At 33.2% G+C, this 18513-nt stretch overlaps 1 protein-coding gene across 1 annotated transcript; it reads right to left on the bottom strand.

Annotated features, from left to right (window-relative positions):
- Window positions 1–2510: 2510 nt before the first annotated feature.
- Window positions 2511–18242, bottom strand: LOC120517874 (F-box only protein 47-like). Its single transcript, XM_039740380.1, has 10 exons — window positions 17796–18242; window positions 17254–17415; window positions 16866–16942; window positions 15992–16069; window positions 15581–15689; window positions 9312–9485; window positions 8698–8847; window positions 6778–6920; window positions 4360–4519; window positions 2511–2686 (listed from the first exon to the last, which is right to left on the bottom strand). Exons 1-10 carry the CDS (start codon window positions 18196–18198, stop codon window positions 2583–2585), a joined length of 1560 nt encoding a protein of 519 aa, XP_039596314.1. The 5' UTR covers window positions 18199–18242; the 3' UTR covers window positions 2511–2582.
- Window positions 18243–18513: the final 271 nt, after the last annotated feature.

Below are 18513 nucleotides of genomic sequence, written 5' to 3'. Positions count from 1 at the left end.
GTTTTAAAGCATGAGGAATCCATATTTGAAGTCCGTCTTGAGCTTACTTAAAGATATGCTAATTAGTTGCACTATTTCCAGTCACATTTTGTTTTGACGTAGGAATGAAAAATCAAAAATCGATCTCTTTAATGTTCTTTTTGGTTTCTCCTCAACAGCAATGATATCAGAAAGAAATAAAATGGAGACATTGTCCTTTGGTATCCATGCAAGTGTTTCAGCAGAGATCTCAGCAAAGTAACACAATGGGCCTAAGTGATGTCTTGACATTTTTTTGTAACTTGAAAGTATTTGCATGGCGTGCTCAGTAATACGTGGTGAAATGTTTGAACAGTTATTTGTGGTAATAAAAAACTTTACCAAACTTCTGAACGATACCTTTTGTTGCTCTAATTTATATTGCGGTGCTCCAATAAGATCAGTTACTCTGGAAGAAAATGCAGGCAGGGGTGAAGACTTTGGACTTCCGATCCCACTGCCAACACCATTATGTGACCACGTGTAAGACACTCATCTGCCTGTGCTAAAATTGGAAAAACAAAAGAAATGGAACTGACCGGATGTCTGTAAGTCATCTTGGATAAAGGCATCTGCCCAAAAATAAGGAAAAATAAGAAGTCAAGAAAAAGATGAAAACAAAACTAGAAAGAGATCTCATAAAACCTAAGATGCTCTGCAAACCAAATTCTCGGTCTTGTCTCCTTTTACTTCACTTGTGTCTCATGTCTCTTTTTTGTCTGAAGCTGTGCCTCCTAAGAAATTTTAGGAGAAACATCTGTGACAACATTGATTCTTAAATGAAACATCAATGAGCCATCAAAGATCAGCCTTTTAGTAGTAAAGTCTTCCTCCACGTCAGCACGACGTGACTTTGTTTCATCCCTTAATTACTTACCTCAAAATAGTTTTGTGCACTGCCCACATGCTCATCACATTCACAAGAGTTATTGTTATTTGTGATGACAGCCCGTCCTTTTTTTCTCTTCACCCGTGATGTCTATGGGCCCTTTATAGAGGGCAGTTTTTACTGCTCTCTCTGCTGTCAGAAAAATGATTGCTGTTTGTGCTCTGAGCGGAGAAATGCAATGCCAAAGCAAACCATTATAGAAAAAAGGAAAGAAGACTGAAGTGACTGCCATTCCTTATGTTAGTTACTGCCGTTACTGATTGAGACCCATTAAATGTATTAACGTTAAAACTATTGGGTTCAAAGACTTCTTTAAATCTAATGTACTGTATTTGTAAGGTTTAAAAATATACTTAAACTTGGCTAGTCTATTCACTTTTATGGATTTATGACTACTGTGGTGGGTTGGCGCCCTGCCGGGGTTTGTTCCTGCCTTGTGCCCTGTGTTGGTTGGGACTGGCTCTAGCAGACCCCCGTGACCCTGTAGTTAGGATAAAGCAGGTTGGATAATAGATGGATTTATGACTATATCTCTGTATCACCTATAGGCCTTCCTCTTACCTGCCTACTCGTTTTTGAGACATATCACTCTATTATAATAAAAAAATCTTGGGTCGAGACGGGATTATATCAGAGACACTTTAACGTCCGGTGAGGCAATGAAGTGAGCCAAAGGGACAGCTGCTGTACAGGCTTTTAAATGTTCGATGTGCTGCGCAACATGCAGATCACGCAGCACGGCACAAGCAGCAGCAGCTGATCGAGCAAAGAGGAGGTAAAAAAAAAAAAATTTATTTGTTTCCCATTGTATCACCGTTTAAGAGGGGGTTTCAGAGGAGCGACCACATCTCCTTAGTATGTGTTCAGTCCCCCACTTCACAACGCGAGAGGCATTCTATCCAATGTTATCAAATTGAATTTGTTCTACTCTATGTATTTGAATGTTAACACAACCTGCCTTCTTCTGTTATTCAGCTTGATTATATTTGACGCATTTGGTGTTACTTACCTCTACTTCATGTCATATAAGGCTCCACTCGTTCTTATCACATATATTATAGTTTCTTATACTTAATAATTCATATAAGAAATAATGTCAGCTGCTTATATTTCAGACTTTTTGCTTTAGAAAATTAACAAAATTCAAATAGTATCACACTAGATTGATTCAGGTGAGGAGTGGCTGTTAATTCTTTTTCAAAATTGGAATTATTATCATTATTATATGTACCTTGTAAATAGGTACATATAATAATATTATATAATAGAGTTTTACTGTACATATAATGTTAATGTGAGAAGAAAAGTTTGAATTTTGACATAAAGCATAATGTGGCTCTTTTCTTTCCTCCTAAATGATCAGTTTTGTAATAATTAAATATTTTTTCACACCTTATCAGCTCAATAGTGTCAGTTATGATGAGGGCCTGACTACTGTTCTTGGCCAGAGAGACCTCAACTACCCTGTCATTTGTTTAACTACATGTCTATATTTTAGAATCACTGAATTGTCAACATACACACAAGGATTACTTAAACATATTTTATTGAAATTAATATAAATTACAAAAAAACTAAGCAATATTGAACCATGTGTCAAGTTTAATGTTTACCAAAACCTTGCTCTTTCTTTGAACATATTTGATGTCATCAGTCCTGGAGCCACTTGAAATTTTCATTCCTTGATGAAAGAATACAGGATCTCCATGTGAAAATGTGCGTTTGCTTTTAAAAAACTGTAGAGGTTCTGAAAACTGTTAGATTCACTGTCCTGGTTTCCTGTGAAATCAATGAAAATAACAAAAGATAACAAACAGGTTAATGGAATTACTGTACAAGTAAAGTCAGCAAAGAATTTAAGGTGAGTTAAGAACCTCATCTTTCAATAAAGTATAGTAAAAATGTTCTAATTAGCCGGTCATGTTTTTAGAATACATGAAGATGCATTATGTCAGACAATACAATGCATGAGAAGGAAAAATGATTTTATTCACTTCAAAATGATTAAAGGGGATAAAGATACAGTACCTCTAAACAAAATGTACTATGGTTCTAGACAACAATTTAGTTATATTTATCTTAATCAAAAATTAAGCAAGCGTGAAACTTACTAGGGACACCACAATATGATATTATCATGATATTTAGGTTTACATATATTTTACATTTTTCAAATATTTTGATTCTATTATAATTTGTAATATATAAAATTTTGCAATTCAATTCTGCAATACATTATAATTTTCTTTCCTTTTTATTAGAGTGAAGTTTTCAACACCAAAATTAACAAATACTTATGAGTTAAACGTGATAGACCATTTTAAATTTGAATCTGTGCAGCACTTTTCTCTCTGGGAATTTGTAAGGAATTCATTTTGTTGTAGCACTATTGCCTCCAAGACCCATTTTCCTGGGTGAGAATGTTACCCCTGCTCATTATCTATGCATTTTTTTCTCTCCAGGTATTCTGCTCATTATTTCCTCATCCCAAAGAGTTGCATATTAGATTACTGGGCATTTCTAAGTTGGCCCAGTGTGAGTGTTAGCGTGGGCATAAGTGGGTCCTGTGAAGGTTGCTTGTCCCTTAACTTGCTGGGATAGGCTTAGGCCCTCAAAACCCTGAACTGGCCTAGGTAGGTTTAAGAATACATTTATGCATGTACAAAATAATTTTGCTATGTAAATACAAATAAAAATGATTCTGTATTCTATAAGGTGGTACAAATTATTAATACATAAAATACAGTAAATAACTTTAAAAACATTGAAATAGTATATAGCATTGTTTTTCCCCCAAATATTTCTAAAAACAAGTACCTTAGATGATTTTAAATTGGCAAAGAATAAATCAGACAATAAAAGTATAAAGCAAGCATTTCTTCTTCTTCATAAACAAACAGAAATGATCTAAACATGGCTAAAGGTTTTAGATTATCACTCTGACAGTCTATTTGGATGCTGTGGAGTATGAGACCTTGAACTTTTGTCAGACAATTAAAAATTAAGTCAAAGCCAAAAAACATCCTTCATGGCATGTAAAAAGGTACAGTCACCTCATTAGCTCACAAGAAAAAGACAGACTTTGATCAATAGAGTTAAGCCAAATCAGCACAAATCTGTTCTATATTACCTTGTACAAATAAATAAAGAAAATAAATAAAAATTGAATCATGGTATAAAACTCACTATATCAAGTTTATTGAAAAATCAGTACTCCTTTTACAAATAATACCATAAAATATCTTTATGAGTAATGGTATTGCACATATTATGTATAATAACTGAATATTCCTTTTGTCTTTAAAAGCAAGAATACACAATAAAACAGTACACTTAAATGCAAAAAAGTGTATAAAAAATCAATAATCAGGTAGCTCACTAGTAACACAATTCCACATATGGTAATTTATACACTGAAAACAAAAAGGAAAAGTCATTGATTCGCTCCTCACCTTCAATTATAGACTCCAGGATTTCCAAGCTACGTTGACAGAACACACTCTCTACTTTCTGTATGAAGTTACACCTCTCTCTGAAGCTGCCAAAAACCATACATATCTTCTGCAGCATTTTCCTCACCCACTGCATATGATAGCCATCTTTTTCACACACCTGAGTCCAAAATAAAGTGAAAAACTGCCCATGTATGTTCAAATAAAGTACCTTTTAGAAACTTGCATGGTTTTAAAGCTTTGACTGCTGTTAGGATAATAAAGGTATATCTTAAACATAATTATTCTTTTTTCCACATATAAGAGGAATGACTATGACAAGAACAGAGGGTATGGCAACAGCTAATATTCATTTACTTCTAAATATAGCTGTTCAATGATAATAGATGCAGACGTAGACAAAGCAATAAAAGAGAATGTTGTCAGAGAGCTGGGAAAATATTGCTTGTTAGATATTGCATTTGTTTTCTTAAAATTTAATTAAAGCATTATTGTACAATTTCATAGTTTGCCAACGTACTTGGAATATGAAAAGACACCAGACTGAACCAACTCAGATTATTGTTGCAAAAGATGGTAATTTGCACAAAAATTAAAGTTTAAACAAATAATCTCTTCATTGAGTTTTAAAATAGCAGAGAAATGCAAAAATATATGTCAAATTAGCAGTTACAGTTTTTTGGTAATTTTTAATATTTCTATATTTATTTTGTAAAAGCAATGCAAAAATAAGCGAATTTTGCACTTAAATGTAAATAGTGGAGAAAACTATTTGTTTATTAATGGACACCAGATACACATCAGACCAGCTGCCTTTAAACACTGAATACTCAGTTGATATTTAAAAAGCCACAAACTTACCCCCTTTTTGAAATGCAGTAGAGAGACATCAGTCACCACTTTTCATAAACAATTACCTACACTACTATACTTCACTGTAACTAAACATATGTAAGAAACATTTTAGGAGTAGGTATAGAAGTCCCTGAAATGACTAAAACAGTACATACCATAGATATCTACTAATAGTTAGTATAACAGCAAACTGTATTTTAAATTATTTATTGTTTTATAAGAAGTTTACTGATTTTTAAATTATACTGATTTAGGATGTCAGCTGAAATTCTGCAGTCATCAGTTGCTTTTAAGAAGTCCTAAATCTGTGCAGTCTGCTACTAAGTTAAAATGATTATACTGTGAGTGTATGACCAACAAGGAAATAGAATGAGCAATTAAGCAAATATATGCACTATGAGCTACAGTGCCTATAAAAAGTATTCACTACTTTGAAGTTTTTCACATTTTATTGTTATACAAAATTGAATCATTGAGGATTTCATTTGTTTTTGTTTTTATTTTTTGTGTTGAACAATTTTTTTGTGTTCTAAGTTTGTATTTAATTTACTGTAGACCACTTTGCTGAGATCTGTTTTCACTCACTGACATTAAGTTTAATTCTGTTGATTAGTGTCACAACATCAAAATTAAGTCCACAGTATTTAATCTTGTATAACAATAAAATATGAAAACTTCCAAGGATGTGAATACTTTTAATGGGCACTGTACAGTAATAATTAAAGAGATTGCATTATAGAATATGGAACTTTTTAAAATCATGACTTTCATTACTCACCTATGAAATGCTGAAAACACCCTCTTTCCACAGCAAGATGCTGTAAATGTAAATACACAGTTGCCAAGTGTACGGGCTGCCAGGGACAATGGCACCATTATGTTGCAATAAGGATGTGCCACAGAACATCGCCAGGAAAGAGGCAGTGCACACTGACTGCTAGAAAGTTACCTATATGGGAATACACGGATTTCTACATGGTGATTAATACTGTATGAATGCTGTGTACCGTGGAAATCATTAGGAAGTTGTAATATCATTGTGAGAGAAAACCAGACAGGCTGGAAGCTTTCAGTGCTATTCCAGGATGCTAGATTTTAGATAATCCAGAAATTTAGGAGGGATGCTTGAACCTCTATCGAAAGAGAGTGTAAAACCAGGGAAAGAATTCTACAGGTGACCTCCTGTACATTAGAAGTCACTTGATCTCAAAAATATACGTATGAAATTATCCTTTCACCCTATCATAGTAGGCAGCCACATGAAAATCCAACTCTTTAATGGCAACTAAAGGCAAGAAGCACAGGGACACTAAGGACAACTAGAGAGATTTCTTTCTTGACTGGTTTGGTGTAAATCTATCCTTAACCTTTGAGTCATTCTGAGACTTTAAAGCCATCTCATATCCAAATGTCAACGGAGTTTGGAGTTGTGAGGATAGTTGATAGGGAAGGCTCATCTATCGAGGGGAAAAGAGGCTAGGGTCAAAAGAGCAAGACAGAGATGGGGAGAGGTGGGAAGTAAGACAAGTGACATTTATTTAAAGCTTATTCCTACCTACTTACCAGCGCTTGAAAAACCATCAGATTTGCCAGTTCATTTACACGCCCATTTACAGCTTTGCTGGACATTATGGTATAACAAATATTGTTCCCACAAAGAAGAAGCAAGCGAGCCTGATTCTCCAACAGCCACTCATTTGGAACATCTGTCAAAAAGAAACATATGGCCCTTCATTTAAGAAATGACAGTTGCCATTAACAAAAACCTTACTGTATGGTCACATACTACCTGTTATGTGTGAAAATTAATAATTTTGAATTTTATAAGGTGGAATTAATAAATGACTTATGTATTTCAGTTATGTTGATGTGAATTTAACAAAATGTGCTACATATGATAACATACCTACTGATACCTAACTGTAGTACACTATCTGTCAAAATTATAGAGATTAATTTATAACTAATGTGACTTTCAATGCCTTTGACCAGATATCATTCTAAAAAATCCATCCTGTCTTGAGCATGTACTTCATGATGTTTTCCAAAGCCTGTCTCTTCGTGTTCACTCATGTAGTGCTCTTTAAAACTACAGGCTATCTAGATCATCCAACTTCCTTACTTTCTTTCTTAACCTTTTATTCCTTAGACATATACAGACTTGCTATTTGTCTGTTCACATCACTCAGTCTTATTGATTACTTCTATTTTTGCCAATCAGGACTGTACATTTGATACACTAGTACTTTTTACATAATTTCAGAAGGCATACATGAAGTATGCTTTTGGCTATTGAGCTTATCTGGACTTAGCTTTGCTTAAATGATGAGAGATTAGAAGAAAAAAGGTAACACAAGATTTGCCTACACTAAAAAATAAGATAATTAATTTTAAAATTAAAATTGTGCAAAGAGGCACACATAAAAATCTAAGGACTTTGTTTTTACATTTAATGTCATCATCTGATACAGTATACTATTTCCCTATTCTAATAAGTTATTCATAATTGACACAAATTTCAGAATTTAATGTTGTAAACAACGAAATATTTAGCTTTTTTAATATCCAGGACATGTGTAATCAACTCCTTTAAAAATCTACATTAAACAAAAATTGTGCATATACTGAAAGCAATATAAAAACTAAAATTTATCACAAGGAGCTCTAAATATTCAAAATTATTTTGTGAAGCCAATTTTGCCTGCCTGGATTATATTGTTAACATACCTAAACTGCATATGGGTCATGACACAGGTGGTCAAGAAAGCAAAGATAAGTTTCACTTCTACAGTAGGAGGTGCAAGAAAGAAAAATTATCTATCCATCTATAGTGCCTTTCATATTCTGTCTATCTGTCTATCTATATGTAAGGAGGCCTATAAGACACCTAGGTTCTGAAAATCCAATCCAGTCTATCTAAAGTAAAGTAAGCAAACACATGATTATTGTTAGTTAGGGAACTTGTGAAGAATTCACACCAGACCCTACATAAAAACTAAAAATAAAATCTTGCATTATGCTTTAGGATTTAAAGACTTTATTAATTTTTCTTAAGTAGAAATTCATATACAAACCAAAGAATTAATACAATTATAAATGTGGACACCAAAAATATTCTATATTTTTAGTTTGAATCCAGCTGCACATGTACCAAGCATACATGAAAGTCAAAGCGAGCAAATTTAAAAATATACAGAACATACCTTTACCGTTCTATTTCTATTTTGAAATTTCTGCAGTTGAAGTTTTGTTTCATCACAGCATACTCAGAAAACAAACAAAAACTTAGCCACTGATGATACTGCACATACAGTGCAATATGGTATAATGCCATAAACTGAAAGACTTTAATGTACACGTGCCTTTAATTTACTCAACCTTGTTCTGTGTCTTACTTTCTCCATCAATGATCTTAACACACCTAACAATTTTTTAATAACATATAATTTCAATATTAGGAAATTAAGTAACTATTAATACAACCTGTCAACTCTTCAAGAAGTCCTATAACACTGTCTGCTGTCCATTCAGTTGGCTTTCCATCATGATGCATTAATTTAATGGCATTAGCAAACTGCACCACTGAACATTCTTCAGCCAAACTTTGTGTCATTTTCTGCCAATCAATATTACCTAAAAAAAGTATTTCCAAAAAGGAAAAAGAAAATGCTAGTAAAGTCACAGGATATTGCTAAATGAATGTTTCACAATACTATATGTGAGCCAATCCACATTATATAAAGCTAAAAAGATTAATTAAAGAAATCAAATACAAAAACTTTTTGCAGACCAATTGGTTCTCTTTTGGGAGGTCCCGTGGGCATTCTAGATCAGGCTAATTAGCTAGAAGACAACCAGAAACTTAGAAACACACTAGCTATTTACTGATACATTTAAAAAAGCCCTTTCATCTTCTTTTACAGGCAAATGTCAGATATGTACCTCTTTATATATCAGAAAATTGTCTTTTAGACTCTGTATTTCAGTTTCTGTTGTCCTAAAGACAGGACAGGACATGTCATCTGATCAAATTGTAGAATAGTTAATCAGCTAGTCTCAATTAGAATTAGGATCACTGTATAAGATATATACACTACCTTCTGATGTCACTGGCCCATACAGAATGTAGAGCAGCCGAGCTTGGTTAACCATTGGCCATGGCTTTAATAATCTGGTCAGCCAGAACAAAGTATCATTTTGATTGTCCCAGGGGTCAATCAGTACACTTCTGCAGAACAGACGAATGTGTATTTCCAACTCCCGTGCTGCTCCTGGGGGAACAACCATTGCAGTAATACAATCACCATATTAATTTGCCATATTTCAGTACAATTCCAGTGCTTCTCCTTGGGGAACAACTATTGTACTTATGCAATCACTATATTAATTTGCCATATTTCAGAACATTTCATTTAAATCATTTTAAGCACTAAAATAATAGTATGGGCCAGAAATACTACTGAGTACAAAGAAAGAGTAATCAAACATGATATGTCTTCTGAAAATCTGTTTGTCTTAATGTTCTAATATCATCTAATGCAAGAAATGCTACAAATGCTATGCTGGATTTAGTAATCTCAAAAGGGCTAGACATTAATGTGAGGCAGGTTATAGACATTGGTATATTTGACCATTTCTACATCTTATTTGATGTAGAAATACTGATAGATAGATAGATAGATAGATAGATAGATAGATAGATAGATAGATAGATAGATAGATAGATAGATAGATAGATAGATAGATAGATAGATAGATAGATAGATAGATAGATAGATAGATAGATAGATAGATAGATTATTTTGATGCTCAAGCAGCTTGTCGGTTTGCTAATATTATGCATGACCAGTCTGTGAGTATTGCTTGTCCTAATGCAGCCTGCAGTGTAAGCAGTAAGATGGACAATTTTAATGCTATGGTGAGAGCTGTAATTGACATTGTAGCCCCAGACAAAATTGTTAAGTAATCCACCAGCACCAGAATACTTTGGAAGACTCATACCCTGTCTACACTTAAAATGACATGCCGCAAGGCTGAGCGTAAATGGGAGGAAACTAAATTAACAGTTCACGATGAAATATTGAAGGCACATATTACAGAATACAACAAAGCAGTCAGACTAGAAAGGCAGTCCTATTTTTCTAAATGTATAAATAAATATGCAGGAAATCCAAGAGTTTTATTTTCTACTATCGATCATCTTCTAAGCCCAGCTCAATCAGTGGATTGACTCCTGAATACCTCAAGTGAAACATGCAAAGCTTTGGCAAAAATTTTTAATCACAAAATAGATGATATTAGATGTAATATAATACACTACACTGTTGAAACTTATCGAGTTCACTATAGTGAACTTAATTAGTTCACTAATATATGTTTATCTGAAATTAATAGAATATTGACTCAATTAAAACTTTCCACTTGTACCCTTGACCCTGTCCCAACACACTTTTTTAAAGAAGTTTCTGATGTGCGCCTTAATTCTGTACTTAATATAGTTAACTCCTCATTAGATACTGGGGTCCTCCCACATTCTCTAAAGACACCAGTAGTTAAACCCCTACTCAAGAAAAATAATATTGATGCATTTGTCTTCAACAATTTTATACCTATTTCTAACCTACCTTTTTTAAGTAAAATTCCGGATAAAAGTAATTTTTAACCAGTTAAATAATCACTTGAATAAACATGTCATTCTTGAATAGTTTCTGTCAGGTTTTAGACCAATCACAGCACAGAAACTACACTGGTTAAATGTCCTGCTGGTTAATGCTGATGCAGGCAATATGTCTGTTCTCATTCTATTAGACTTGAGTGCAGTATTTGATACCATAGACCACAGTATTCTTATTAATCATCTTAGGAATTGGTTAAGTCTCTCCAGTAATGTCCTAAATTGGTTTAAGTCTTATTTAACACATAGGATATTTTGTGTTAGTTATGGTGATAACAAATATCAAGGATCCATGCTATTTTATATTGGGTATCACAAGGATCTATTCTGAACTCACTATGATTTTCAAATTACATGCTCCTGTTAGGCCAGATTATCTCAAAACACAACGTGAGCTACCACCGTTATGCAGACAACAAACAGATTTACTTATCTATAGCACCCAATGACTCTGACTCTCTGTGCCCTTGGATTCATTATCTGTCTTTTATTTCTGAATGAATGAATTGTAATTTTCTCAAGCTAAATAAGAAAAACAACATACATTTTAGTTGTTGGGAATAATGGAAATAGTGAAGATCTTAGAAATAAACTCATACCATGGCGGAAGTTAAGAACCTAGGTGTGTCATGGACTCTGATCTAAACTTTAAATCACACATTAAATATATTATTGAACTTCATTTTTTCACTTAAGCAATACTGCAAAAATTAGACCTCTTATAACAGTGCAAGACACTGAAAAATTAATTCACATTTTTATTTTAAGTTAAATAGATTACTGTAATGCTCTCCTATCAGGACTACCTAAGAAACACAACCAGTTGAAGACAGTTCAAAATGCAGCAGCTAGAATATTAACCAGCAAAAGAAAATATGAGCACATCTCACTGTTTTAAGCATCAATACACTGGTTACCTTTGTCCTTTAGAATAGATTTTAAAATAATGCCAATGGTATGTAAAGTTCTGAATAATCTTGCTCAACTATATATTTTGGAGTGCCTGTCCCCTTACATTCCCAGTCGTAACCTCAGGTCGCCTAACACGGTTTGCTTATTATATCCAGAGCTAAGCATAAAAGAAAGTGGAGAGGCAGTTTTTTGCTGTTATGCACCAAACATTTGGAATTCTTTACCAACAGAGATATGCCAGGCTAATACCATTGACCAATTAAAAAAAATATTAAAAACCCACTTTTTCAATTTGGCCTTTTCTGAATTCATTTCTGTTCTCCTTCTAATAGATAATATGGCATTTTATGCCACAGCCACCTGATCACAGTACTATGCAGGCACTTGTGATGATGGAATGAAAGTAGATTGTCTAATTGTCTGTGAGACCAACTGCATCAAATTGACTAAAATGAAGACTGAAAAATAATTAGACTGACTTTAGCACCTTTACATTAGGTAGAATGCCCAGTGGGGGCAGCACGGCCTTTTGGATTGGAACCTCTACAGATTTTGTTTTTTTTTTCTCTGTTTGTTTTTTCTGTCCTCCCTGGCCATGTGACCATGGGATTGAATGTATCTTAATGGATAAAATAAAAACAGATTAGGATTCTACTACTTGTACTGTATATCTGTGTTATGTAAGCACATATTGATTCTTTATAAATTATTTTTTATATACAGTATTATTTAGTTATACTGTATATAACTATTTCTAATGTGCTGCTTTTTCTCTTGTAACTCTTCTTTTATATTGTGTAAAGAACTTTGAGCTACGTTCCTTAAATAAAAATGTGCTATAGAAATAACAATGTTGTTATTAAGCACTTGAGCTTCAGTCCAGTTTTTGTTCAGAATTGTTTAAAATTGACTGGAAAATAGAGCTGGGTTATCTAAGAGGTGCTTAAATTCATACTTATTAAATAATTTCCATATGTGCAGAAGTCTAATGTCAGCCATTGTTGTCTACAGTTTGACATGTTATCCTGGAAAGTTTTGCTCTGTGATCAATTCAATTTTTACTTCCATATTTTTATATGCATGCTAAAGATACCACTTGGCTGCATTTATCAATAAAAACTGCTTGATACTCCTTCGGCTGTGTCATTAGGTAACTGCTTTAGTGAAGGTAAACAGAGAATAAGTGAACTTTACTTGTCCCTAAATTCAGAAAATAACACAAGTTAATTTTAGTGGTTGGAAATTCTACATATATAAAAAACAATACTGTGAAATTTGAATTTGAATAGAATGAACTTTAGGTCTGCTTAATCCTCAAAAACATATATTTTCTTTGACACTGTTGAACTCTTTACTGACATATTTCACCAATATCAAAGTTTCACCTTCTCCAGTTCAGACATATTATAAAATTAAGGCAATTTCTTGATATGGATATGGAATTGATTCATTTGTATAAAGGAGAAATGACAACTGTAATACTTTAATATCAGACTGTTCAAATTGTTTTACTACTACCCTCCAGTGACAGTAGTATAAAATAGTGCAGTGGAGACCTTAAGTAGAACTAGTTTGTATGATTGCAAAACCCCCACTTTTATATGTTTACATTATCTTCCACTAAACTTTAAAGTCAATTTTAAAATTCTTAATTGGAAATATTAAGTTATGAATGTCTTTGATCCCATTTGTCTTGCAAAATATTAAACATCCATAATCAAACTATAATATCTAAAATGTAGCATTTATTGTTGTTTGAAGGAAACATAAAACTATTGTAAAAAGAACAGCCTTCACTAAACTGATTTTTCAAATTGCCAGTATTAGCAATACTTTTCAGTCTAAGCATTTAAATTCAGACATTCATTATCAGAGTTTGGTATACTCCAATTAGAGCTTTTAGGTGCACTGCTAATACTGTGGTGTGTTTTTTTTTAATAATTCAGTCTACAATTGCGATTGACTATTAAATACTGTCAACACTTGTTCTGTAAATTAGATGGAAGAATATTATTATTTGGTCAATAGTGTCCTGTAGGACATGCTGACAGTGTATGATACTATTGCGGTGTACCTTTCTTAACATTAGGTTGTCTATATAGGGTGGGCTTCATCCTCTTCCCAGAATTAATTTTCTCTCCTCTCTTGATTTTGATTTTAATTAACAGCTAGATGCAGCCAAGGCTAGAAAATTGTCCCATTTGAGGGCCTGAAGCTACAATGCAAAGAGATGACACCTAACTGGTTCAGTTTACATACCAGTGAGTTCCACAAGAGCTGACTGTTATATAACCGACTACTGCACTGGTATTGGCCAGCTACTTTTATGGGGATAAAGGTACACATGTATCCAATCCACTTGGTCACAAATTGTTCATCAGCCCTCTTCAAAATTCAGCCTGTTCAGTGGAGTGGTTTCCAGAACCTGAAGTGAACTTCCTGCACTTGGTTTTTGGAGGTAAGTTTATTTAAACTTTTGAGTTTATTCTGAAAATATGTCCATGTTCTTTTGACAGTTAGTCCAAAGTCTAATAGTGCATAAAACGACTAATAGGCCAGGGCTTTGAATTGCAGGAACTACTCCAATTATGTAAAAATCTAGCAAGACTTATCTTAATAAAGCTAGAAAATCCTGCTTCTCCTTCAAGTCAAAAAAGGGCCTTTGTTATTGCCATTTTATCCAAGTACAGAGTTTAGTTCAGAAATAAAAAATACACGATTCGTGTATGTGTTGAGAATGTGACGATATGATCAGTCAGGGTCAAGTTATTGTAATCTGTATGTAGTGCAAAGTGTATATACAGAAGTACAGTGAAATGCTGACTCGCATGATTCCTTGTTTGTACAGGGGAAGACCATACATTATGTTTAGTTTAGAAAGTCCTCCCTAGGGAATCTTATTTAGTGATCACACCAATGCCCCAGGAGGCTTTTCTGGGACTTGGCTTAGATATGAATATTTGCTACCCAAGATGGGTCAGTTTTGGGTTAACCAAGTTATTCCCCCATGGTACAAATTAAATTTTGGCTTTGTAGGAGCAATTAGCCTACCACTTACCTTTCAGTGCTTCAGATTTAGTTGACTATCATACCAGTGTTGCTGCTTAAGTATAGAAAGCTATACTTAAAAGGCTTTCAATAGTCAAAAGTGACCTTTCTAATTTTTTCAGGTACATCATGCACCTTAAAAAGAAAAGACAATTATTTTCTCTGTTGCAAAATGTGCAACTGATCCATTTAGTGCTTAAATTTATGTAGCTCACATTCTCATTCTTTTTACTTATGTAGTCTGTGAAATAATAGGCTATGTAGCTACATATAGAAGCTTATGTATGACCTCTCCTCAGTTTAGTTTATTTATGTCATGGCAAAAATTAATTTTACATATGAATATTTTTATTTTTATTGGAAATTTGGAACAAAAATATTTAAAATGATTGTTACACCTTACTAACAGTTATTTTGAGAATGAATAGTGAACTGTTTTGAATTGTCATTTCCATAGTGACTGAAATACAATGGTGCTGCCAGTATTAACTATGTGTACTTAAACAAGTAGAAGGACAAAACAAATCTTAATAGCAATGTCTTAATGTGCCAAAAATGCAAAGAGTTTTGATTTGTACTATGTATAGGGAAGCCACTGCACCAAGTCCTTCAAACTCCAACCTTTGGCTCACTACTTTTCTGATGCAGTTGAGTACTTCAGAATTTAAGAAACTTTGTGAAATGCAAATATGTTTAAGAATGTTTACTAGCCACTTGTGAAAAACTTAGTACCTGGTTTACTGGAGACAACAGTCTGGATTCTACGGTGCAGATTTGTGAAATCACAATGGAAGCTGAACACGCGGTGACACTCAAGTTCATCCCAGCCAGCTATCAAAACCTTAAAATTATTAAAATCAAAAACAATATATGTTAATTTGGAGATTTTTTTAATGTGTTTACTAATCATGTATATTATTATTCTATCCTGTTACGCAGGATTGAGTCTTTTTATTAATAGTCTATATGACTGAGATTTAGGTTACTAAAGTAAAAACCTATGTGATAAATTATCAACTCAAATGGCTATACAAATAATTTCTGCAATTCTCCTACTGCATAGAGAAAAAAAATGTTTAAGTTTTATAAAAAATAAAAAGAAAAAATATAAATTTGTGCATACACGATTTTTAAATGCCCCACCTTCAAAAATGCTCCATAACTTGCAAATCCTAGACATTCTGGAACATGGCAACATTTACCAATTACAAAACATGGAACCTAAAAGAATATAGCCAGAGTTAGGAAATGAATACAAGTTTAACTCCATAAAGAATGTGTTACTTCACCCAACAACCTTGTATAAGTAAGCCCGAGTTTTTCATTATATCCTCATTTGGTAAAAATCTGCTAATTTCTCTATCCATCTCTCTATAACCATACTCCACTTATTCTTCTCGGAGTCAGACATTTCTGGTGATATTGTTTGGAACAAGTCAAGAATGACCACAAGGATGCCATTCTATATAGCTTTGCATATTCACGCAAAAGCGAACACTCACTGACAGGCCAATTTAGAGTTACCATTTTCTTTACCGTATCTTTCAGACTTTAGAACATGGGAGCTACACATAGAATATAACTATGTGTAAAGCGTAGCTACTTGTATTTAAAGTTGTGAGGCAGCAGTAGTTAATGTGTCATAATGCAGTGTGGTAGATTTAAACAACAGTAAATAATATGCTTAAGATCTATGCGTATTTACAATTAGCTTAAAACTGGAAAATTAATGTAATCATAGTAAATATGCTTAGAGCTTTAGAATTCAGGAGGAGAAATTGCATCTAGTAATTTTCAACCTGTTTTGCCAAATATGAGGCAGTCAGTATTGTGTTATGGACAAGCACAAATAAACATAAAACAACCGCAGGCAATTCGAGACACTAACAAATTGAACTGCTTGTCTTAACTTTGAGAGTAGATATTGAAAACAGAAAAATTGCCAGAAAAATTGGTAGCCAAGTGCAAACATACATTTTAATGGGTTATTACAATGCAGTAAATGATAAGACTATACCTTAAACAGTTGACTACTAATAAATTTCAGCCTTTCCTTTGTAGGAAGTAAAAGAGTACATCTCTTAAACAACAACCCTAGGGAAAAACAAAATAAATTTTTTAAACATAGGCAGTTTGTTTTACATAATGTAAATTACAAACACTGCTGAAAAGTGCAGTCTACCAGGTTATCAGAGTTAATACTAGAGGTTACTGACTTTCAAAGAAATGTGTAAATATACTGCATATGTGGGATAATCAATATCTTTTTTCTTTAAATTCTGTATCATAGCAAATATCATTTGAAATGAGAGGAAGAAAATTAATTAGAATGTTCATAATATTAGAAAATACTTCAAGTTAAGATAAACACATGGCATGGAAAAATAAAGCAAGTTTAATCATACCAACTGATCTGTAGTACTCAAAGTGCTCTTCCTGATCAGATGTATTGTACTGGTGAAGACTGCAGAATGCCATTCTATTTCTCTTAACGAGCTTGGAAATATTCTGCACAATGTAGCTGTTTATCACCTTAGATACCATGCTTAAAATGCTGATTTCTTTTACTGAACCAATATTGATTAAAAAATGCAAAAGAAAAAATAAAAATGGGTATTAACATGCAACATGTATTTATTCAAACAAAAAAAAAAACAAATATCAGTTATTAATATCACAGAGTTGTTTATTCAAGAGAAGATAGTTCTACTTGATATGCCCAAATTTAAGCCAGTTCATTTTGAAAAGTTCGAAATATAGATTTCACTTGATATTTTTGATATATATTCACAGCAATATGATACTCAGTTGTACACATAAATTTGAATATGCAATTACCACAATGCTTTTTCTAGATATTTCTTTTCAAATCCTTTTAATTTCAACCAATATATATATAAGTTATCAGCAAAAGGAATATAATCAGTTTAGCCATAAAAGTACTTACATGACAAGTACTGCAAAATGCTGTAGAAGACATCAAAGGGTAGGTTGCTAAAATCAAGCTGAAAAAAAGTTATACCACTGGGGAGTGCATAATTTTTAGGTCTCCTTCTGCGAAGGGGTTTATTAGTGGATAACACTGGAGATAAATCCAAATCTGTCACAGTGGGCTTACTTGAGTTTCTGTGTACCACTATGGTGTTTATTGACTGTGGCATCAACACAGCACATGTTATTGGTTCTGTGTCAGCTGTGATGCTAGGCTGCATGTCCATTAATGTGGAAACGCTTAAGTCAGTCTCTCTAAACATAGTCTGAACTTTGCCTTTCTTCGTCTCAATAGAGTTTTTTGGGCCTGTGTCCTTCTTGGAAGAGTTGCTTGAGTCAGAATCCATCTTGTATTTCATCCAGAGACGAAAAACAAATTAATATTTTTCATGTTCTATGATGAATTAGAATTTACTCAGGGTAAAAAAGAAGCAAAAGCAAATTAAACATGGTAAATTAATCAAATAGAAATGAGAAAAAAAATGAATACATGTAAATATCTAAAATGATCTTTACAAATATCATATATACAGTATATTATATGGGTGTTATGAGTTATGTAACATTGTGGCACTCTGATTGACTGATAACTACAAATCAAAGTCAGATCTGGTAAATTTCAAACATCCTAGGTTCAAATCTGGTGGCTTGTAATTTACCATATGGATTTTGCA

This window comes from Polypterus senegalus, chromosome 17 (assembly GCF_016835505.1).
Source record: "Polypterus senegalus isolate Bchr_013 chromosome 17, ASM1683550v1, whole genome shotgun sequence".
In the NCBI taxonomy this organism is placed as follows: Eukaryota; Metazoa; Chordata; class Cladistia; order Polypteriformes; family Polypteridae; genus Polypterus; species Polypterus senegalus.
This window is presented reverse-complemented; position numbering and strand designations above follow the sequence as displayed.

Excerpts from the sequence above, each read along its gene's own strand:
- LOC120517874 (XM_039740380.1), bottom strand. The coding sequence starts at position 18,198 with ATGAAATACAAGATGGATTCTGACTCAAGCAACTCTTCCAAGAAGGAC. Across the intron at positions 16,070-16,865 it reads TTAGTAGTCAACTGTTTAAG|GTTCCATGTTTTGTAATTGG; the intron begins GTATAGTCTTAT and ends ATATTCTTTTAG. Across the intron at positions 4,520-6,777 it reads TGATGGTTTTTCAAGCGCTG|GTGTGTGAAAAAGATGGCTA; the intron begins GTAAGTAGGTAG and ends TTTTGGACTCAG.